Genomic DNA, 25,401 nt, shown 5'->3' with positions numbered 1-25,401 from the left:
GTCTCTTACCTACAGGTATAAAGGACGTGATTTATTTGTCAGACAAGTACCACGACATCCCTGAAATGACTGCCTCCAGACGGCTGCTTAACTTGGCAGGGATCCAATACAAGTGAGTCTCCTGAGCCGCCGTGTGTGTGTGTGTGTGTGTGTGTGTGTGTGTGTGTGTGTGTGTGTGTGTGTGTGTGTGTGTGTATTGCTCCTGGATGGAGGGAAGAGGAGTGTGGATGACTTAATTGACATCTGCCAGCCAGAGAGGGCTGGAAGTTCTGTGAGAAGAGGTTCCAAACAAACAGGGTTGGAGCTTAGATGGCGCTCCCCTCGGGGTTACACACGTGTGTTTTTGAACCTGTATACATGCGTGTCAGAGGGATAGTGCCTGGATATGAGGGCTGTTTCAGGGGTGTAAACCCTACCCACTAACAACCTGTCCTGGGACTACTGGGGGGGTCAGCAGTGCCAGACTGCACCAGACCCCATACAGCCTACAACTAACTACCTGCTGCCAATCTGCTCTCACAAACTACACCGGATTGAGTGGTGGGGGGGGGGTGAGTGTGTGGAAAGAGGTGTGATGAAAGGAGCAGATAGATATTTTAATAAATGTCATGTCTCTACATATTCTATACTGAACAAAAATATAAACGCAACATGTATAGTGTTGGTCTCATGTTTCATGAGCTGAAATAAAAGATCCCAGAAGTGTTCCACACTCACAAAAGCTTATTTCTCTCAAATGTTATGCACAGATGTGTTTACATCCCTGTTAGTGAGCATTTCTCTTTTGCCAAGATTATCCATCCACCTGACAGGTGTGGCATATCGAGACGCTTATTAACCAGCGTGATCATTACACAGATGCACCTTGTGCTGGGGACAATAAAAGGCCACTCAAAAATGTGCTGCTTTGTCACAGAACACAATGCCACAGATGTCTCAAGTTTTGAGGGAGTGTTCAATTGGCATGCTGACTGCAAGAAAGTCTTCCAGAGCTGTTGCCAGAGAATAACATTTCTCCACTATAAGCCGTCTCTGTTTTTAGATAATTTGGCAGTAAGTCCAACTGGCCTCACAACCGCAGACCACTTGTAACCACGCCAGCCCAGGACCTCCACATCCGACCAACCACCCAGACTGAGGGTTTGAAAAGCTGAAGAATTTCTGCTCAAACTGTCAGAAACTGTCTCAGGGAAGCTAATCTGCGTGCTCATCATCCTCACCAGGGTCTTGACCTCTCCGCAGTGCTCACCTACGATGGCCACTGGCATGCTGGAGAAGTGTCTGATGTCAACGTTGTGAACAGAGTGGCCCATGGTGGGGTTATGGTATGGGCAGGCATAAACTACAGAGAACAAACACAATTGCATTTTATCAATGCCAATTTGAATGCACAGAGATACCGTGACAAGATCCTGAGGCCCATTGTCATGCCAGTCATCCATCACCGTCACCTCATGTTTCAGCATGATAATGCACGGCCCCATGTCGCAAGGATCTTTACACAATTCCTGGAAGCTGAAAATATCCCAGTTCTTCCATGGCCTGCCTACTCACACATCACCCATTGAGCCTGTTTGAGATGCTCTGGATCGATGTGTTGCAGTTACCGCCAATATCCTGGAACTTGGCACAGCATTGAAGAAGAGTGGGACAACATTCAACAGGCCAGTCAACAGCCTGATCAACTCTATGTGAAGGAGATGTGTCGCGCTGCATGAGGCAAATGGTGGTTACCAGTTACTGACTGGTTCTCTGATCCACGCCCCTACCCTTTTTTTAAGGTATCTGTGGCCAACAGATGCATATCTTTGAAATCTGTGAAATCCATAGATGGGGCCTAATGAACTAATTTATTGACGGTCCCCACAAGACAACTCTCGTTTGGCTTCAGTCATGGCTGCAGCATTTCTTAATGACCAAGCCGAAAAACTAGACCAAATCATGAAGTTCTGCTCCTCTTTAAGAATTTTAGTTTCACAATGCGATGCGGCACATTGACAACTCACATTTGAAAAAGAGCCTTCTATAGGCTTTCTTACTACCAAATGTAAGCCTGTAGCCGACAAAACAATACCTTTACATTCAATATTATTTGGATAATTAAATAGTTTAATTGAAATGTAAACAATTCACAGAATCAAATAGGTTATAGGCTGGAAAAATAGCATTCATTTATTTTGTAGGCTATTGGCTACTCAAACCTTTACCAGCTGCACAGGTTTAAACTTGATATGGCTGTGTGTGTGTGTGTGTGTGTGTGTGTGTGTGTGTGTGTGTGTGTGTGTGTGTGTGTGTGTGTGTGTGTGTGTGTGTGTGTGTGTGTGTGTGTGTGTGATCAAAAGCCGGAATTAATATAATCTACTGAATTATCATTAACAAATACTTGCTTGCACTTTTACAGGCTGTGTATCCATCTACTGGGTTGCTGTCGTCCTTGTCCACAACTACTCCAAAACCCTTCCAAATCGGCGATTTCAATCGAGCAGCACCAGTTTCCACAATGGTGTATTTCACCATTTTGGTTTTATTTCTCCTGTTACGTTACCCATCTTCACGTGAGCTAGTAGTCAGGGGAAATACACTTTGCAACATATTGTCACGTGGCAGAAGGAAACATAAGACCTGCACGTCGACGAATTTAGGAATGTTTCAGCACCACACATTCTACTATTGGACAGTTTCCTGCTCCACTCTCTGGTTATGTGGCTGGGAGCCTCGGCCCAGGCCATGTCTGCCTCACCGCTCACATAGCCTAATTGATTTTGCAACACAGTTCAACACAACAGGTTCCTGGGCTTGTATTATTTTTTTATTAATCTTGATTGAAAAAAATTCCAACCCGCAATATAATTGTTCTGATCCGCGTATTGAATGTTTTCATTCCCACCCGCAAGCCGATTCTTTTACTATTTATTTATTTTTGCGGCTCAACCTCAGGGAATCGTGGGTATCCGACCCGTTGCAGGACTTTTAACAAACTGTATAGACCCCGAACAGCACATGCATACTCTATAGATACACATATACACACTGGGAAAGATAAAGCATATTTTTCACCAACATGTCCTTATTTGCAGGTACATGAACAAGCAGAACGTTCTTTAATTGATTCCCATTGAAATGTCTCGCTGCCACACATGCTTGGAAATCTCCCCCTGAGCCACATTAAATACACAGGGTTACAGCTCAGGTATTTAAATACAGTCTTAATACTTCATCCTCGTCAGATCAAATAAGACTTTCACTGTTGGAGGCAGGAAGCCAGAAAATACTATATATATCGCGAGATATATATATATAATGTGTGTTTGCGTTCCAAATAGCACCCTGTTCCTTATATAGTGCCCTACTTTATGGCACTACCCATAGGGCTCTGGTCAAACGTAGTGCACTCTACAGGTACCCATACACTTCCACTGATTAAAAAAAAAAAAAAAATATGTGTATATATATATATATATATATATATATATATAGAAAGCTTTGAAGATGTGTTCATATGGGGGTAGAGTTTATTTCCACTAGCTGGTTTTATTGAGGATGCGCACACACACACCTATTCAGGTTGTCCTCTAGCTCATAGTTTCCAAAACTCGATCCTGGTGCCCCCATCAAGCTTAGATTATTTTAAATCAGCTGTGTAGTGCTAGGGCAAAAACCAAAATGTGCACCCAGGGGGATCCCCAGAACAGAGTTTGGGAAACGAGGCCAAATCCCTGAGCTCGCTGATCATGTACTTCCTCCTACACATTTGCGATGAATATTTTATTCCTCTCCTTTCCTCCATCCCTCTTTCTTTATTTTCTGTCTGTATCCGTTAGCATTTTGGACCGAAAGCGTGTATTAAATTTGACTCTTAACTGGATCGCATACTCAATAGAAGTTTCAAGGAACATTTTTGACCTTGAGGAAAATACACGAATGACTGAATCAGTGTTGACGCAGTATAAACCAGTTGAATTGACTTTTATTTGTAGATAAGAATTATTGCCTTTATTGAAGGCTAAAGCATTAATCTTTTAACCCTGCTTAAAAAAACACATTTCTAATGGTGAGCAAGTGCCTTTTCCTTTTCAATTAGGAGTACTTTTTTTTTCTTTGGTAGAACCTTGACTCACGTTGGTTGAGCACTCTCCCCTTTCCAAAAATAAGCATTACAGAAAAATACAATTTGTGTTTTGTAAAATATACTGTAGTTTGACAAATGTTATGTGGACTGAAATGTAGCCTTTGAAAATGCCTTTACCATCTCTCCTACGGGCTAACGCGCAATCTCTGGAAAATAAACTGGATGAGCTCCGTTCGAGACTATCCTACCAATGGGACATTAAATTAACTGTAATATCTTATGTTTCACTGAGTCATGGCTGAACAAGGACATGCATAATATATAGTTGGCTGGGTTTTCCATGCATCAGCAAGACAGCAACCTCCGGTAACACGGGTGGTGGTCTATTTGTCAACAGCTGGTGCGCAATCTCTAATATTAAGGAAGTCTCAAGGTTTTGTTCGCCTGAGGTAGAGTACCTCATGATAAACTGTAGACAACTCTTGGTAAATAGTGTCATCACAAACCGATGCAGGGACTAAGACCGCACTCAACGAGATGTATAAGGCCATAAGCAAACAAGAATGCTCACCCAGAAACGGTGTCCCCGGCCACTAGGAGCTTTAATGCAGGAAATCTTAAATCCGTTTGACCTCATTTCTACCAGGATGTGCAACCAGAGAGCAAAAAAAACAACAACTCTAGAACTTTACTCCACACAGATGCATACAAAGCTCTCCCTCCACTTGAAAAGTCTCACCATAATTCTATCCTACTGGTTTTTGCTTACAAGCAAGCACTCAAGCGTGAAGTACCAGTGACTCGCTTATTACGGAAGTGGTCTGATGATGCGGATGCAAGACTTTCCCACTATGCCTTCCGACAAACCATCAAACGGGCATAGCATCTTTACAGGACTAAGATTGGATCCTACGACACCGGCTCTGATGCTCGTCGGATGTGGCGGAGCTTGCAAACTATTACGGATTACAAATCGCGAGATTGGAAACCCAATCGCGAGCTACCCCGTAACGCGATCCTACCAGACGTGCTAAATGCCTTCTATGCTTGCTTCAAGGCAAGCAACACTACACCAGCTGTTCCGGACGACTGTGTGATCACGCTCTCCGTAGCCGATGTGAGTAAGACCTTTAAACAGGTGAACATTCACAAGGCCAGACAGATTACCAGGACTCGTACTCAGAGCATGCGCTGACCAACTGGCAGGTGTCTTCACTTACATTTCAAACCTCTCCCTGAACGAGTCTGTAATACCTACATGTTTCAAGCAGACCACCATAGCCCCTGTGCCCAAGAACGCCAAGGTAGCCTGCCTAAATGACTACCGCCCTGTAGCACTCACGTCTGTAGCCATGAAGTGCTTTGAAAGGCTAGTCATGGCTCACATTAACACCATCATCCCAGAAACCCTAGACCCACTCCAATTTGCATACCGCCCCAACAGATCCACAGATGATGCAATCTCCATTGCACTCCAAACTGCCCTTTCCCACCTGGACAAAAGGAACACCTACGTGAGAATGCTGTTCGTTGACTACAGCTCAGCCTTCAAAGCTCATCACTAAACACCTCCCTCTGCAACTGGATATTGGACTTCCTGATGGGCCGCCCCCAGGTGGTAAGGGTAGGCAACAACACATCTGCCATGCTGACCCTCAACACGGGGGCCTCTCAGGGGTGCATGCTTAGTCTCCTCCTGTACTCCCTGTTCTTGAAATTTTCCTCATTGACTGACCTTCATGTCTTAAAGTAATGATGCTGTTGTTTCTCTTTGCTTAATTGAGCTGTTCTTGTCATAATATGGACTTGGTTTTCTAACAAAAAGGTTTATCTTCTGTATACCACCCTACCTTGTCACAACACAACTGATTGGCTCAAACGCATTAAGGAAAGAAATTCCACAAATACACTTATCAAGGTGCACCTGTTCATTGAAATGTATTCCAGGTGACTACCTCATGAAGCTGGTTGAGAGAATGCCAAGAGTGTGAAAAGCTATCAAGGCCAAGGGTGGCTACTTTGAAAATTCTCAAATGAAATATATTTTGATTTAACACTTTTTTGGGTGACATGATTCCATATGCGTTTCATAGTTTATGGTTTTATAGTTCACTACAATGTAGAAGATAGTCCAAATAAAGAAACCCTTGAATGAGTAGGTGTGTCTGAACTTTTGACTGGTACTTTACATTTCCGTTACCTTGACTAACCTGTACCCCAACACATTGACACGGTACCGGTACCCCCTGTATATAGCCTCGTTATTTTGTAACTTTTCCCCCTCGCAAGTATTTTCTTACTTTAAAAAAAAGTGTGTTGGTTTAGGGCTTGTAAGTATGCATTTCACGGTAAGGTCTACACCTGTTGTATTTGGCACATGCCACATAACATTTTGATTTGATTGAGTGAGTGAGAACATCTTTGGTCTTGGGATTTAAAAGCAGGTGGCAAAGCAGCATTCATTCCATTTACATTACATTTAAGTCATTTGGCAGATTCCGTGTGTGTGTGTGTGTGCGTGTGTGTGTGTGTGCGCGCCTGTGAACAGGCTACGGGCGTGTCTGTGCGGTGGGTCTGTCTTCAGAATGAAAGGTGTCCTGGAACGTTATTAGTGGTGGCATTTTACAAGGCAGCAAGGCTTTTAGTGTGTCGTGCAGTGGTGAACTGTGACACGCTAGAGTGCCTCTTCTCTTCTGCTTGGGCACGTACACCACGACAAGGTGTTAACAATCTACTTCATAAAAAGCCTCCAGAAAGGCTAGTGGCCTGCCATTTCACTGCGGTAATGGTAGCTGTTGTGCCACAAAACTTTTTACGTCCCAAGTGGTGCCCTAGGCACTGGTCAAAAGTAATGCACTATATAGGGTGCCATTTGGGATGTAGCCTGTGATGCGCTTGCTACAGGCCTCTCTTTCCAGGGCCCAGGGACAGATCCAGGGGTCCTGCTAATAGACTTGATCTAACTATACAGCCTCAGGTCTGTACGGGGAGTCCAGGCATGGGGACTGAGAAAGAGGGAGAGCGAGAGATAAGTAAAGAGACATAAGAGAGTGATGAGGACAGGAGGAGTCTACTCTCTGCTGGGTTTGGGGACCTCGGCAGGGGGTTGTGGCGATAAGGGAGCAAAATGCGTCCCTGGTCCCTGTCATTACCTCCTCGAGGGGGCGGCCGCTCCACCCTACACCCCCCCTCCCCAGGCGAGCTTATGGGTAATTGGATCCCCCAGAGCTCCTTCCTGGCCGCAGGAGAAAAGGAAGAGTTTTTTTCTTTCTTTCTCTCTTTTTGTTTTACCCGTCTCCCATCCCTTCATCTTTGTCTCTGCCGCCTCCCCCTGTCTCTGACTCAAAACAGTCCCTGTGCTGAACAAGTTCCCGGAAAAGTTCATGGCTTCACAAAGAGTGACTTGCTTTTTCTCCTCTTCTCAACGCTCTCTCCCTCTGTGTGTGTCCGTTTGTTCGCAGGCAGTTCAAGCCCAAGCGAAACAAGATTGTCATCGATTTTAATTCTATTAACTCTGGGATGTTCAGCGGAACAGGCTCAACAGACTCACCTTGAGAAAGAAAGAAGAGGGAAAGTAAGAGTGGGTGCTTTGAACTACTCCTCCCCTAACCTGCCACGACACCTCTACTGTAAATGTTAAATCTTATTGAAACATTTCATTGTAAAGATTTTGTTTTTTGTCTTTTACAGTGCGGAACTTTATTTTTATTGACTTGTGAATTTACATGGGGTTACTTTCACTGCGGTGTCTTTTAAATACATTTTTTTTCCACAGTCAGGATACTCTTCCAATCGTTACTGTTTTAGTCATAATAAAATGTTAGACAATGTCACAAATGGTGGGAGTACTGAAACACTAAACACATTGTGTGCCTGCCCATGCAATGTCAACCTAATAAACTATGAGCAATGTTTTAAAATCATTCAAGTGTACAGCGTTTATGCAGAAAATATGGAAACTGCTATAGCTTTGTCTCTCATTGTTTTTAGTTGTTACTTTGAATAGAGGTGCAATCAGGTGGTAGAAGTACTCTACATTGACAAAAGCTCTAATTCCTCAAAAGACACACAATATTTTGGGTAATATCCAAGCATAGATCTGCTGGACATGAAGTGGTGCGTGTGTAATACTGTGAATATGCAGGTCAATTCAATATCTCACACTAAACTGTTGCGTTGCCAAGAAACAGGTTTGCCAATCGAGCTGGTGGTTGGACCCGGACAGAAAAAAAAGTGAGAGAAATAGAATAGATATTTGGAGAAGGATAAATACATATCAGATGCCTTTTAGGTGTGTTACTCAAACAACCTTCATGTAGACATGTTTACAGAATATGAAATCATCCCCACTCACTCCTGACAAAAAGGCAGTGCGAGAGCGTTGTGAAGTGGCAATAAAAAAAGAACCGGACTTTTCCGTCTTTCCCCGGCCTTGGAACGAGTGTCTGTGATGGAGGGGAAGGTAGGATGAAAAGGTCATTGATTAGCCTGTGTCTGATCTAGAGGGTGTTGATATGGTGAGTCTCAGGAGAGGCCTGTGGGACACCACACTCAAACACTTTTGTTTCCTTCCCCGTTCTCTTCTGCCCCAACTTCTTTTCCTCTCCGCCCTTTCAGGCGACCCCCTCCATGCTCTTTAATCGGTGCCTCTGACGGAGGTACACCGAGAGAGACTGCTGTGTGTTCAAGAGCTTTGGAAAGGAGCGAGGCAGTGCATGCACATCTTACCCAGGTTCCCCTCTCTGCATCTCTACCTCCAGCTTGCCAGGGCCTCTGTTGGCCAATAAACCCTGAAGGCAGCCACAACCTGTTTTGCTGGATGCCTCCACTTACAATCGCCTGTCTCAAGTCGACACCTCAGGCTTCCCTGAATCCTCTGTCTCCAGTCTACACCTCGGCTTCCCTGAATCCTCTGTTTCCAGTCTACACCTCGGCTTCCCTGAATCCTCTGTCTCCAGTCTACACCTCAGGCTTCCCTGAATCCTCTGTCTCCAGTCTACACCTCGGCTTCCCTGAATCCTCTGTCTCCAGTCTACACCTCAGGCTTCCCTGAATCCTCTGTCTCCAGTCTACACCTCGGCTTCCCTGAATCCTCTGTCTCCAGTCTACACCTCAGGCTTCCCTGAATCCTCTGTCTCCAGTCTACACCTCAGGCTTCCCTGAATCCTCTGTCTCCAGTCTACACCTCAGGCTTCCCTGAATCCTCTGTCTCCAGTCTACACCTCAGGCTTCCCTGAATCCTCTGTCTCCAGTCTACACCTCGGCTTCCCTGAATCGCCTTGCTAGCATTACCTGAACTGCTTTTGTCCTGCATGCTCACATTTGATGTTGGCATGAGCATCTCAGATTTGCCAACCAGTGATTGCTGCAGTTATTGTATAAAAATGACACGCCGGCCAGCCAGGGCTGAGGAGCAGTCGTGGACTCACATTTATAGCTAGCTACATGTGGAGGTACAGGTGGACATGCCAACGAGCGATCACTGCCTGGTTCTATTTTTGTCTCATACAGATTTTTTTAGATATATTTTGGGGGATGCATTTTAGGATACAAAAATGTGCATTTTGAAATGTATTTTAATGTGTGACATACAAATGTATTACAACTAGATTTTAAATGTATGGAAATATATTCTTTATATTTCACATATAAAACTGGATATACAGTTGAAGTCGGAAGTTTACATGCACCTTAGCCAAATACATTTAAACTCAGTTTTTCACAATTCCTGACATTTAATCCCAGTAAAAATTCCCTGTTTTAGGTCAGTTAGGATCACCACTTTATTTTAAGAATGTGAAATGTCAGAATAGTAGTAGAGAGAATTATTTAAGATTTTATTTCTTTCACCACATTCCCAGTGGGTCAGAAGTTTGCATACACTCAATTAGTATTTGGTAGCATTGCCTTAAACAATTTAAACTTGGGTCAAACGTTTTGGGTAACCTTCCACAAGCTTGGGTGAATTTTGGCCCATTCCTCCTGACAGAGCTGGTGTAACTGAGTCAGGTTTGTAGGCCTCCTTGCTCACACACACTTTTTCTGTTCTGCCCATACATTTTCTGTGGGATTGAGGTCAAGGCTTTGTGATGGCCTCTCCAATACCTTGACTTTGTTGTCCTTAAGCCATTTTGCCACAACTTTGGAAGTATGCTTGGGGTCATTGTCCATTTGGAAGACCCATTTGCAACCAAGCTTTAACTTCCTGACTGATGTCTTGAGATGTTACTTCAATAATCCACATAATGTTCTTGCCTCATGATGCCATCTATTTTGTGAAGTGCACCAGTTCCTTCTACAGCAAAGCACCCCTGCAACATGATGCTGCCACCCCCGTGCTTCACAGTTGGGATGGTGTTCTTTGACTTGCAAGCGTCCCCCTTTTTCCTCCAGACATAATGATGGTCATTATGGCCAAACAGTTCTATTTGTTTCATCCGACCAGAGGACATTTCTCCAAAAAGTACAATCTTCGTCCCCATGTGTAGTTGCAAACTGTAGTCTGGCTTTTTTATGGCAGTTTTGGAGCAGTGGCTTCTTCCTTGCGGCCTTTCAGGTTATGTCGATATAGAACTTGTTTTACTGTGGATATAGATAATTTTGTACCTGTTTCCTTCAGCATCTTCACACGGTCCTTTGCTGTTGTTCTGGGATTGATTTGTACTTTTCGCACTAAAGTACGTTCATCTCTAGGAGACAGAAAGTGTCTCCTTCCTGAGCGGTATGACGGCTGCGTGGTCCCATGATGTTTATTCTTGCGTACTGTAATGAAACAGCAGGGAGCAAGTCTTGAACCCTCAACCTTCTAGCCCGAAGTCCAGCGACTGTGCCGCAAAGTCGATATCCGTGCGTATAAACCCAGGGTCGTTACAGTACTGTTTGTACACTGAGTGTACAAAATATTAGGTACATTTGCTCTTTCCATGACCGACTGACCAGTTGAATCCAGGTGAAAGCACTGATGCGTTATTGATGTCACCTGTCAACCCCACTTCAAAATAAGTGTAGATACAGGAGAGGAGACATGTTAAAGAAGGATTTTTAAGCTTTGAGACTGGATTATGTACAGTGCGGCAAAAAGGTATTTAGTCAGCCACCAATTGTGCAAGTTCTCCCACTTAAAAAGATGAGAGAGGCCTGTAATTTTCATCATAGGTACACTTCAACTATGACAGACAAAATGAGAGAGAGAAAATCCAGAATATCACATTGTAGGATTTTTAATGAATTTATTTGCAAATTATGGTGGAAAATAAGTATTTGGTCACCTACAAACAAGCAAGATTTCTGGCTCTGTTACGGATACAGTTATCCTGTGTGTGTGTATCCTGTGTGTGTGTGTTTCTTTTCTCTCCTTCTCCCCTCACAGGTGAAAATCATCACTCCCCAATCAGTCAACAATCAATCATCAATCAGAAGACACACCTCCTCCTATTTCCTGACCTATCACAGTTCCTTCCCCATGGTTTAAAAACCCCATCATTTGTTTGTTCTAGAGCTCAGCTCAGCTCAATCTCTCTGTAAATGCCATGTCTGTAGGTCTCTGTGTTTCACTCTCGCGTTGTGTCTTAACCTCTCTTTTGTTTAAGCACCTCATAGCACTTTGTCATCACCTGTGAGTATTGTTTTTGGTTATGGTGTTTGTGTTGCTGGTGGGAAAAGGGGGAAACCAAGACAAGTCGCCCATGGGCATACACTACCCGTAGGTGAACTTTGTTAAATACACTAGTTAGAACTGGGCGGACCACCCACTGTATTTTTGGTTAGTTAGTTAGCTGTTGTTAAAGTAGGCTAGTCTAGCTTAGGGGTGTTTTTGAATACTTGTTTCTTTCCTTGGGTCCAGCTCAGCCCCTTTTCCTGCTCCCCCCATTACCGTGTGTTTATAAATAAACCTAGAGTTTGACGGTAGATTTCTGTTGTCGTGGTTATTTCGTTCACACTTTTACTTTGTCACAATAATAATTTGCATGAGTTATGTTACGAGTCTCATTACCATCCCCCCTAGACTGTCGGGCCAAAAGGGATTCGTAACAGGCTCTCACAGACCTGTAACTTCTTCTTTAAGAGGCTACTCTGTCCTGCACTCATTACCTGTATTAATGGCACCTGTTTGAACTTGTTATCAGTATAAAAGACACCTGTTCACAACCTCAAACAGTCACACTCCAAACTCCACTATGGCTAAGACCAAAGAGCTGTCAAAGGACACCAGAAACAAAATTGTAGACCTGCACCAGGCTGGGAAGACTGAATCTGCAATAGGTAAGCAGCTTGGTTTGAAGAAATCAACTGTGGGAGCAATTATTAGGACATACAAGACCACTGATAATCTCCCTCGATCTGGGGCTCCACACAAGATCTCACCCCGTGGGGTCAAAATGGTCACAAGAACGGTGAGCAAAAATCCCAGAACCACACGGGGGGACCTAGTGAATGACCTGCAGAGAGCTGGGGCCAAAGTAACAAAGCCTACCATCAGTAACACACTACGCCGCCAGGGACTCAAATCCTGCAGTGCCAGACGTGTCCCCCTGCTTAAGCCAGTACATGTCCAGGCCCGTCTGAAATTTGCTAGAGAGCATTTGGATGATCCAGAAGAAGATTGGGAGAATGTCATATGGTCAGATGAAACCAAAATATAACTTTTTGGTAAAACTCAACTCGTCGTGTTTGGAGGACAAAGAATGCTGAGTTGCATCCAAAGAACACCATACCTACTGTGAAGCATGGGGGTGGAAACATCAGGCTTTGGGGCTGTTTTTCTGCAAAGGGACCAGGACGACTGATCCGTGTAAAGGAAAGAATGAATGGGGCCATGTATCGTGAGATTTTGAGTGAAAACCTCCTTCCATCACCAAGGGCATTGAAGATGAAACGTGGCTGGGTCTTTCAGCATGACAATGATCCCAAACACACCGCCCGGGCAATGAAGGAGTGGCTTCGTAAGAAGCATTTCAAGGTCCTGGAGTGGCCTAGCCAGTCTCCAGATCTCAACCCCATAGAAAATCTTTGGAGGGAGTTGAAAGTCCGTGTTGCCCAGCAACAGCCCCAAAAAATCACTGCTCTAGAAGAGATCTGCATGGAGGAATGGGCCAAAATACCAGCAACAGTGTATGAAAACCTTGTGAAGACTTACAGAAAACGTTTGACCTCTGTCATCGCCAGCAAAGGGTATATAACAAAGTATTGAGAAACTTTTGTTATTGACCAAATACTTATTTTCCACCATAATTTACAAATAAATTCATTAAAAATCCTACAATGTGATTTTCTGGATTTTGTTTCTTCTAATTTTGTCGGTCATAGTTGAAGTGTACCTATGATGAAAATTACAGGCCTCTCATCTTTTTAAGCGGGAGGACTTTCACAATTGGTGGCTGACTAAATACTTTTTTGCCCCACTGTATGTGTCATTCAGAGGGTGAATGGCCAGGACAAAAGATTTATGTGCCTTTTGAAGGGGGTATGGTAGTAGGTACCATGCGCACTGGTTTGTGTGTCAACAACTGCAACGCTGCTGGGTTTTTCCACGCTCAACCGTTTCCCGTGTGTATCAAGAATGGTCCACCAGCCAAAGAACATCCAGCCAACTTGACACAACTGTGGGAAGCATTAGAGTCAACATGGGCCAGCATCTCCTGTGGAACACTTTCGACACCTTGTAGAGTCCATGCCCCGACTAATTGAGGCTGTTCTGAGGGCAAAATGGGGTGCAACTCAATATTAGGAAGGTGTTCCTAATGTTTTCTACACTGTGTATATTTCATGTTATGTTCATGTTATGTTTTTGAGCGTAAGTTTTTTTGGTGTGGGTCCGTCTGCCGCTTTGCCTCACCTGTCAGCATCTCTTCCTTTCTGTCTTTTCTCTATCCACCCCTCTCTTTCCCCCTTCTTTCTTTCTCCTCTTCAGTAGCGAACACAACAGCTGCACCTGTGTTGAATAATGATCATGTCTCTTTCCCCCGTCTTTAGTGTCCAAGTGACGACGTCTCATTAACGTCTTTGTCGCGCTGTGGCCAAGGTCTTAGACGACAGACCTGCTGTTATGGAGGTGAAGTGGCGGGGTGTGTGTGTGGGGGTGTGTGTGTAGCGAGCCACTGCAAAGTCGCTCTTCTCTACCGATATGCACCTGAGGATTTCTCTCACTTTGCGGAAGTTCATCTTCTTAGAAGTCACTTATACAGGAGAGGAGAAGCTGAGTGGAAATAAAATGACTCAAGATGAATAAAGGCCGACACGTCAACTCATTTTAATATGGTTGTACCACTGTCTTTTCCCCAATCTAATCCATAGACTTGTAAATGATCAGTCAATATAATGGCTAAATCAGATGAAGCTGTCACCCATGTTGGATCTTCCATGAGCCAGTAGAATGGAACAATGTGTCTTTACATGGCAGCCATTTTGGGGTTCACTAGGGTGATTGTGTCAGATTGGGCCTAGATAGCGACTGATATAGACGATTTACAGGGGCGCATTGGCCACCCTATCTATAGACATGTAATCCCATTCATCTCGTACGCCATGTAACTCTGGATCCACAACCCCATCTCCATTTAAATAAGGTGAAACCAACCCGTCGATCTTGGAAGCATCAAACTAACGAAACGATGGCGGATGCCCAACCGTAGTTAAGGACAACAGGATTTGCTACCAGGCTGTAGTTCTCGCTAAAAGGGGTAACGACATGGAGGGCACCACCACCATCCATCCCAAAGAAACCTACCTGCTAAAGTGTTCGCTTCCTTCAAAGAAAGTTGATGAGCTCAAGTCTATATTGAAAGCACAGCTGTCGCTTTTTACCAAACCAGCAGCTAAAAGTATGGAGGGTGCAACAGAGGCCTCCTTCCGTGTCAGCCATCTCTTGGCTAAACATAAGAACCTGTTCGCTGATGGAGAGCTATACCTGGAGGCAATGGCCGTTGCCCCCGAGACGTTATTCAAAGAATTTGAAAAACAAAGAGGACATTAAAAATGCTATCGGAAGTGTTCCAATTGGCCCAGCCACTGTGACAAGAAAAGGGTAGAGTTGTTATAGGAGTACGTGAACCAACAAGTGCTCAAGGAAATCACTTTGAGTGCTTTTCACTGCAATTTGACGAATCCCAGGATATGACAGACACTGCACAGCTGATGGTGTTTGTTCGCATGGCTTTTAAGGTTTCAACTACTAAGGAGTCTTACCATTAAAAGGGAGGATGAGCGGTGAGGACATTTACAACGAGTTTAAACGTTATGTGCTTGATAACAGCATTCCCATTCACATGATCAACGCTGTCAATTAAGGCCAAGGTGGGGGTGTGGGCCTCTCAGCTGAGGAATGGAAGGCCGGGACACTTCGCAAACCTGGAGATAATGTCGCAAAACATCAGAAACAAAGGTGTTTTTCTCCCGCAAGAATTCTGTGCCCACCTGGAGAAACTGGCATCTGAATTGAAGCAGGCGTTTTCAGGAGTTAAATGACAGGGGAGGTTGTAGCATTTAACTCAAACCCTTTCATCCCCATTCCAGCAAGTATTTGCTTTACCAATCGGAGTTGACATGGAGATAATTGAATTGCAAAATGACATCGAGTTGAAAGCAAGATCAAGACAGTGACTTTTGGGGTCTTGTAAACACTGAAAAGTTTCCCCTCTTTTCATCCAGCGCACTTATGGCGAAGTCCTACCTCGGATCGACATATCTCTGTGAGATGGCCCGTTCACAGATGAAAATAATCAAGACAAAGAACAGGTCTTGTCTAACTAATAGACATCTCACGAGACAGTTTGACGCAGAAAGGCTGATACTTTGAGCCAGACGACAGAGCACTTGCTGATAGTGTGAAATCACAGCCATCACATTGAATGTGTGAGTGTGGGAGGGGATCTCATCCACAGCCAGAGTGAGTGAGTATTGCCAGTTTGAAATGTGTTGTAGGCTAAATTGTTTACAATAGGATATGATCTGTGTTGTATGTTGTTCAAGAAGGGAAAGTGAAACAGTACTGTACATGATTGGCTTAGGACTGTAATGGACTGATTATTGAGGTTAAATATGAAAGGTGAATGAGTAATAGGCCTGTGGAAATATTGAAAAATGTAATATGACTTATAAAATGTTGAATGATAGTTGCACTGATTATACTATTTGTATAATTAAATTAATACTTTGCTTGTGACTGACAGGTAACAAAAATAAAGAATGTCAAAGTGGAACTACATCGTGGCCCCGTTTTTTCATCATTTTTTGCAAGTGGTAGATCTTGGTTTACATTTGAACTTGGGATCAAATGATCTTAGGCTTGAAAAGGTTGGCGACCACTGATCTAAATGGTGTTTATCTAGCTGGGCTTCAGTGGAGCCCAGTGTGCACACTGCTGGCTTTATCCATTCTACCAGGCGTGACGTGGAGGATTTTAAGGTTACAGAACGTTCAGATACAGATGCGATTGTCTGTCAGTCCTGTCAGCTCTATTCACTCTACTTCTATCTGCCACGTTAAGGATGTTTCACATCACTCACTACACCCATGATGCCACCTCCATTCAACTACAGTATTGACCAATTTAGCTTGGTTGCCCAGAGTGTCACTGAGGTCCACAGGGAAGTAGTGTAGGTAAATGGCTGGATTATGCCCCTTGAGACATTCCTGATATATCGTATGATCCGATACGATGAGAGCTATGACTGGTCAAAGGTCATATATTGAGTTGTAATAAAGAATAGTGACCCCCCCCTCCAAAAACAAATTCCTTGTTTTAATTATTTTAAAACTACTATAACATGGCCATTGATGGTTCACTGACAACAATATTGTTGTTGGCGGCAATGGTTTGTTGTTCATGTAGAAGCCTATAACAGAAAGGCATATCAGCATTACAGAGACATTATTTTCCAATCTGTGCATGCCAGTCTGGGAGTTGGAATCCGATGTGAAAGGAAAGATATGACATCATGCAGGGGCTTGTCAACAATGTGTGAAGTTGTCACCGTGGCGATAGGGACAGAAACAGGAAATGCAGTGTAGAATGAGCGGCATGCTTGTCATAGATGCTCTGGTATAAATGAGCTATACACACATGCTTAGAGACTGATAGAGGTGTAACAGAAGCCGTTGATGGAAAAACATGCAAGCACGCACACGCAATCAACACAAGGTACCTTAACAGGCCTTTGATTGCATTCGCTAACTACAGATCACCACCGACGCCTCTGATTGGAAAGAACAGATCATCCACAAATGGCTACAAGACGTGATACATCACGAAAAAAATGACAGCTGGGCCCGTTACGGGATGTGAAGTGGATTTCAGGGAAAAAGCATATTACTGATCCCGATGCCCCATACCCCATCTGCTTTTCCCTAGTGGGAAACGAGCAAAATAGTTCACAGCTGGAAATACTATCTTTGATTACGAACAGCGGAAATAAGGGATTTGGGTGGAGATCGACAGAAGACGAAGATTCATATTCTTTTTAAATTAACAACCGTCTTTTTTAATATTCACTCCACTGTATGTCAACACACGAGAACACAAACGCGGATAGTTTGTGAGATGATTTGCGCACCTTGAAATTGATTTACAGTGTACACTACGGCAGATGAAGTGTACTGAACATGGCGAGAGACAAAATACATCTTCAGCTGAATGTGTCAAATAGGTTTTAGTAGTTTTACGTTTAATTTCAACGATAGTTTTAGTACAGCTTAATAATGAAAACGGACTATATTTAAACATCACATGTATTCTATTTAGCCGATTTGAATATAGAACAAAAGAGATGCATTTCAACTTATGTTTAGTCATTGACTTATTCCCACGTTTTTATCTTAATTCCATTTCAAACAGGTAAAACCTCATCTAATCTCAAACTGCAATATAAACCTTTTTCATCTGCCAAACATTCACACTCTCCTTAACTATTTACCCATCTATTTATGTATCTATTCATCTATTTACCCAACTATTATCTATTTACCCAGCTATTATCTATTTACCCAGCTATTATCTATTTACCCAGCTATTATCTATTTACCCATCTATTATCTATTTACCCATCCACTTACCCCCATCTATTCATCTATTTACCCATCTATTATCTATTTACCCATCCACTTACCCCCATCTATTCATCTATTTACCCAACTATTATCTATTTACCCAGCTATTATCTATTTACCCATCTATTATCTATATACCCATCTTATCTATTTACCCAGCTATTATCTATTTACCCATCTATTATCTATATACCCATCTATTATCTATTTACCCATCTTATCTATTTACCCAGCTATTATCTATTTACCCAGCTATTATCTATTTACCCAACTATTATCTATTTACCCAGCTGTTATCTATTTACCCATCTATTATCTATTTACCCATCCACTTACCCCCATCTATTCATCTATTTACCCAGCTATTCATCTATTTACCCATCCACTTACCCCCATCTATTCATCTATTTACCCAGCTATTATCTATTTACCCATCCACTTACCCCCATCTATTCATCTACATACCCATATATTATCTATTTACCCGGCTATTATCTATTTACCCATCTATTATCTATATACCCAGCTATTATCGATTTACCCAGCTATTATCTATTTACCCAGCTATTATCTATTTACCCAGCTATTATCTATTTACCCAGCTATTATCTATTCACCCATCTATTATCTATTTACCCAGCTATTATATATTCACCCATCTATTATCTATTCAACCATCTATTATCTATTTACCCATCTATTATCTATTTACCCATCTATTATCTATTCACCCATCTATTATCTATTTACCCAGCTATTATCTATTTACCCATCCATTATCTCTTTACCCGTCTATTAATCTATTCGCTCATCTATTTACCCATATATTATCTATTTACCCAGCCATTATCTATTTACCCAGCTATTATCTATTTACCCAGCTATTATCTATTTACCCAGCTATTATCTATTTACCCATCCACTTACCCCCATCTATTCATCTATTTACCCATCTATTATCTATTTACCCATCCACTTACCCCCATCTATTCATCTATTTACCCATCTATTATCTATTTACCCATCCACTTACCCCCATCTATTATCTATTTACCCAGCTATTATCTATTTACCCATCTATTATCTATATACCCATCTATTATCTATTTACCCAGCTATTATCTATTTACCCATCTATTATCTATATACCCATCTATTATCTATTTACCCATCTTATCTATTTACCCAGCTATTATCTATTTACCCAGCTATTATCTATTTACCCAACTATTATCTATTTACCCAGCTATTATCTATTTACCCATCTATTATCTATTTACCCATCCACTTACCCCCATCTATTCATCTATTTACCCATCTATTATCTATTTACCCATCCACTTACCCCCATCTATTCATCAATTTACCCAACTATTATCTATTTACCCATCTATTATCTATTTACCCAGCTATTATCTATTTACCCAGCTATTATCTATTTACCCAGCTATTATCTATTTACCCATCCACTTACCCCCATCTATTCATCTATTTACCCATCTATTATCTATTTACCCATCTATTATCTATTTACCCAGCTATTATCTATTTACCCAGCTATTATCTATTTACCCAGCTATTATCTATTTACCCATCCACTTACCCCCCATCTATTCATCTATTTACCCAGATATTATCTATTTACCCATCCACTTACCCCCATCTATTCATCTATTTACCCATCTATTATCTATTTACCCAGCCACTTACCCCCATCTATTCATCTATTTACCCAACTATTATCTATTTACCCAGCTATTATCTATTTACCCATCTATTATCTATTATCTATATACCCATCTATTATCTATTTACCCAGCTATTATATATTTACCCATCTATTATCTATATACCCATCTATTATCTATTTACCCATCTTATCTATTTACCCAGCTATTATCTATTTACCCAGCTATTATATATTTTACCCAACTATTATCTATTTACCCAGCTATTATCTATTTACCCATCTATTATCTATTTACCCATCCACTTACCCCTGTCTATTCATCTATTTACCCATCTATTATCTATTTACCCATCCACTTGCCCCCATCTATTCATCTATTTACCCAACTATTATCTATTTACCCAGCTATTATCTATTTACCCATCTATTATCTATTTACCCAGCTATTATCTATTTACCCAGCTATTATCTATTTATCCAACTATTATCTATTTACCCAGCTATTATCTATTTACCCATCTATTATCTATTTACCCATCCACTTACCCCCATCTATTCATCTATTTACCCATCTATTATCTATTTACCCATCCACTTACCCCCCATCTATTCATCTATATACCCATATATTATCTATTTACCCGGCTATTATCTATTTACCCATCTATTATCTATATACCCAGCTATTATCTATTTACCCGGCTATTATCTATTTACCCATCTATTATCTATATACCCATCTATTATCTATATACACAGCTATTATCTATTTACCCAGCTATTATCTATTTACCCAGCTATTATCGATTTACCCATCTATGATCTATTTACCCAGCTATTATCTATTCACCCATCTATTATCTATTTACCCAGCTATTATATATTCACCCATCTATTATCTATTCAACCATATATTATCTATTTACCCATCTATTATCTATTTACCTATCTATTATCTATTCACCCATCTATTATCTATTTACCCATCTATTTACCATTCTATTATCTATTTACCCAGCTATTATCTATTTACCCATCCATTATCTCTTTACCCATCTATTAATCTATTCACTCATCTATTTACCCATATATTATCTATTTACCCAGCTATTATCTATTTACCCAGCTATTATCTATTTACCCATATATTATCTATTTACCCAGCTATTATCTATTTACACAGCTATTATCTATTTACCCAGCTATTATCTATTTACCCAGCTATTATCTATTTACCCAACTATTATCTATTTACCCATCTATTATCTATTTACCCATCCACTTACCCCCATCTATTCATCTATTTACCCAACTATTATCTATTTACCCAGCTATTATCTATTTACCCATCTATTATCTATTTACCCATCCACTTACCCCCATCTATTCATCTATATACCCATATATTATCTATTTACCCGGCTATTATCTATTTACCCATCTATTATCTATATACCCATCTATTATCTATATACACAGCTATTATCTATTTACCCAGCTATTATCTATTTACCCATCTATTATCTATTTACCCAGCTATTATCTATTTACCCATCTATTATCTATTTACCCAGCTATTATCTATTTACCCAGCTATTATCTATTTACCCAGCTATTATCTATTTACCCATCCACTTACCCCCATCTATTCATCTATTTACCCATCTATTATCTATTTACCCATCCACTTACCCCCATCTAGTCATCTATTTACCCATCTATTATCTATTTACCCATCCACTTACCCCCATCTATTCATCTATTTACCCAGCTATTCATCTATTTACCCATCCACTTACCCCCATCTATTCATCTATTTACCCAGCTATTATCTATTTACCCATCCACTTACCCCCATCTATTCATCTATTTACCCAACTATTATCTATTTACCCAGCTATTATCTATTTACCCATCTATTATCTATTTACCCATCCACTTACCCCCATCTATTCATCTATATACCCATATATTATCTATTTACCCGGCTATTATCTATTTACCCATCTATTATCTATATACCCATCTATTATCTATATACACAGCTATTATCTATTTACCCAGCTATTATCTATTTACCCATCCATTATCTCTTTACCCATCTATTAATCTATTCACTCATCTATTTACCCATATATTATCTATTTACCCAGCCATTATCTATTTACCCATCTATTATCTATTTACCCAGCTATTATCTATTTACCCATCTATTATCTATTTACCCAGCTATTATCTATTTACCCAGCTATTATCTATTTACCCATCCACTTACCCCCATCTATTCATTTATTTACCCATCTATTATCTATTTACCCATCCACTTACCCCCATCTATTCATCTATTTACCCAGCTATTCATCTATTTACCCATCCACTTACCCCATCTATTCATCTATTTACCCAGCTATTATCTATTTACCCATCCACTTACCCCCATCTATTCATCTATTTACCCAGCTATTCATCTATTTACCCATCCACTTACCCCATCTATTCATCTATTTACCCAGCTATTCATCTATTTACCCATCCACTTACCCCCATCTATTCATCTATTTACCCAGCTATTCATCTATTTACCCATCCACTTACCCCCATCTATTCATCTATTTACCCAGCTATTATCTATTTACCCATCCACTTACCCCCATCTAGTCATCTATTTACCCAGCTATTCATCTATTTACCCATCCACTTACCCCCATCTATTCATCTATTTACCCAACTATTATCTATTTACCCAGCTATTATCTATTTACCCATCTATTATCTATTTACCCATCCACTTACCCCCATCTATTCATCTATTTACCCAGCTATTATCTATTTACCCATCCACTTACCCCCATCTATTCATCTATTTACCCAACTATTATCTATTTACCCAGCTATTATCTATTTACCCATCTATTATCTATTTACCCATCCACTTACCCCCATCTATTCATCTATATACCCATATATTATCTATTTACCCGGCTATTATCTATTTACCCATCTATTATCTATATACCCATCTATTATCTATATACACAGCTATTATCTATTTACCCAGCTATTATCTATTTACCCATCCATTATCTCTTTACCCATCTATTAATCTATTCACTCATCTATTTACCCATATATTATCTATTTACCCAGCCATTATCTATTTACCCATCTATTATCTATTTACCCAGCTATTATCTATTTACCCATCTATTATCTATTTACCCAGCTATTATCTATTTACCCAGCTATTATCTATTTACCCATCCACTTACCCCCATCTATTCATTTATTTACCCATCTATTATCTATTTACCCATCCACTTACCCCCATCTATTCATCTATTTACCCAGCTATTCATCTATTTACCCATCCACTTACCCCATCTATTCATCTATTTACCCAGCTATTATCTATTTACCCATCCACTTACCCCCATCTATTCATCTATTTACCCAGCTATTCATCTATTTACCCATCCACTTACCCCATCTATTCATCTATTTACCCAGCTATTCATCTATTTACCCATCCACTTACCCCCATCTATTCATCTATTTACCCAGCTATTCATCTATTTACCCATCCACTTACCCCCATCTATTCATCTATTTACCCAGCTATTATCTATTTACCCATCCACTTACCCCCATCTAGTCATCTATTTACCCAGCTATTCATCTATTTACCCATCCACTTACCCCCATCTATTCATCTATTTACCCAGCTATTCATCTATTTACCCATATATCTAGAAATTCAGAAGTGGCCAGGCAAAGCACTGATGGTGCTCAAAAAGTCAACCTTACACTCTTAGAAAAAAGGGTTCCAAAAGGGTTTGTGGACTGTCCCTATAGGAGAACCCCTTTGGTTCCAGGTAGAACTCTTGTGTTCCATTTAGAACCCTCTGGGGAAAGGGTTTTACATGGAACCCAATAGGGCCCGACCTGGAACCAAAAAGGGTTATCATACGGGGACAGCCGCTGAACCCTTAGGTTCTAGACAGCAATTTGTTTTTCAAAGAGTGTAGGTTAAGGAGAGGAAAAGATGATCCAGGGAATCTGTAGCAGACACATACGCACAAATGCAAAGACCCATCCACCTCCCTCCAAAACAACAACTCGCTCCAGCAGCGTCTCTCTACATTCCGACTAGGACGGACGGGCAATTTGTGACACATTCCACAGCGGTCTCCTCTGCTGAAAGACAGGACAGGAGAGTGTGGCCAAATAATAATCATTACACACTTGTCTCTTCCCATTAAGTCAGTGTGTTAGATTAATAACCGCTGCGGAAATAACTCTACTGCTTCACAGGTTGACATTTTTTGGGATGAATCATGTTCTGGAAGCAGCTCTGCCCTGAAGTAAAACGCATGTGATTGGTTGAAGTCAACCTGCTACTGCTTCTTTCTGACAGGGAGGGTCACGCCAGTCGCCTAGCTAGCTGACAAATCCTGGGTGATTGTGGAAGTGGTATTTGAATGCACGGCAATCAGACAGAGAGACATGAAGGTCGTTCACGGTCCTGTAGATGTCTATCAGGCGTCTTGGGGAGCAACACAGTGCTGAAGCACGCTGGAAGACATCTTAGTTTGTGTTCATGGTCAGAGAACAGATGTATGCATGGTTGGTGTCAGTGGGACGTCAACGTCGCTGTTGTAGAATATCCCCCCTGCATTACAAACCTATTCCCACCGTTAGTAGACAGCCGACTCCATCTAATACTCAGGAAATGAATAGAGATGAATGAGAGACATGATGAGATCCGTCCTTCTGGGGGGGTCCTAATGATATCTCACAGGCTAAATCTATCAAAGTAACACTTTGCTCTCTCTACCTGAGCAGATGTGTAATTGACTATTCACAAAGCTGTCCTGTCACGGTGCCTGTGTAAAAATTGGGTCTCGACGCTCCCAAATGGGAATAATATTGTTTCCCCATCAATATTCCCGGGATTACATCTTATCTCAAGAAAACAATGTTGTGGAGAGGTTCAAGGACCTCTTCCACGCACAATGCACGCACACACACACAGGAAGAAAGAGTTGCCTTCCTTTAATAGTCTGTGTTCAATTTAACAAGTGTTCATTTCCTTCTCGCTGCATCAACATGTCATTCATTATTGGTAATCGAGTAGAGAGGAAGAGAGTGTTGTTTCAGCTAATAGGAAAGGAAATTAGATAGAGTTGCGGAAAAAGAGAGAGCGAAAGAAAGCGAGAGGAAGGGAAATCAGTAAAAAGAAACAGCTCTTCTCTCTCTCTCCGTCTCTCTATCTATGTATCCCTTCTGTGTTAACAGGTTGTAGGAATCAGGATGTGTCACAGTGGGCCAGCAGAGCCCCAAGGTCTGGGCTTTTGGATTTCCTGCTCTGCTAAATGCACGCACACACACACCGTTCTGGGTTGTCCGGGGAGCTTCTCTAATTGCTGTGGGAGCTGGTCAGAAACAGTGATGTGTGTGTGCGTGTGTGTCGTTTGGCTAATGAAAGACTGAGCTGGCCATGGGCTAAATTAGTAACTCCTAAATACACTCTCATACATACACACACACATCTGCTAAAGAGTGCACACAAACACTCACACACTCCTGACTCTTTCTGAGG

At 41.4% G+C, this 25,401-nt stretch overlaps 1 protein-coding gene across 3 annotated transcripts in view; it reads left to right on the top strand.

The window, feature by feature from the left end:
• Positions 1-25,401, top strand: part of LOC135507603 (deoxycytidylate deaminase-like) — a 74,006-nt gene that overhangs the window by 38,517 nt on the left and 10,088 nt on the right. For 2 of the 3 annotated variants that reach the window (XM_064927152.1, XM_064927150.1), the window contains exons 5-6: positions 16-112; positions 7,531-11,977. In XM_064927152.1, coding sequence (XP_064783224.1) covers positions 16-112; positions 7,531-7,624 — 191 coding nt within the window. In that variant the 3' untranslated portion in view covers positions 7,625-11,977. Of the gene's footprint in view, positions 1-15; positions 113-7,530; positions 11,978-25,401 lie in introns of those variants that run through there. The other variant, XM_064927151.1, reaches the window with a different exon arrangement.

Source organism: Oncorhynchus masou, chromosome 21, assembly GCF_036934945.1.
Source record: "Oncorhynchus masou masou isolate Uvic2021 chromosome 21, UVic_Omas_1.1, whole genome shotgun sequence".
Lineage (NCBI taxonomy): Eukaryota > Metazoa > Chordata > Actinopteri > Salmoniformes > Salmonidae > Oncorhynchus > Oncorhynchus masou.
The sequence above is the reverse complement of the archived record's forward strand: the minus strand, read 5'-3'. Positions and strand labels throughout refer to the sequence as shown.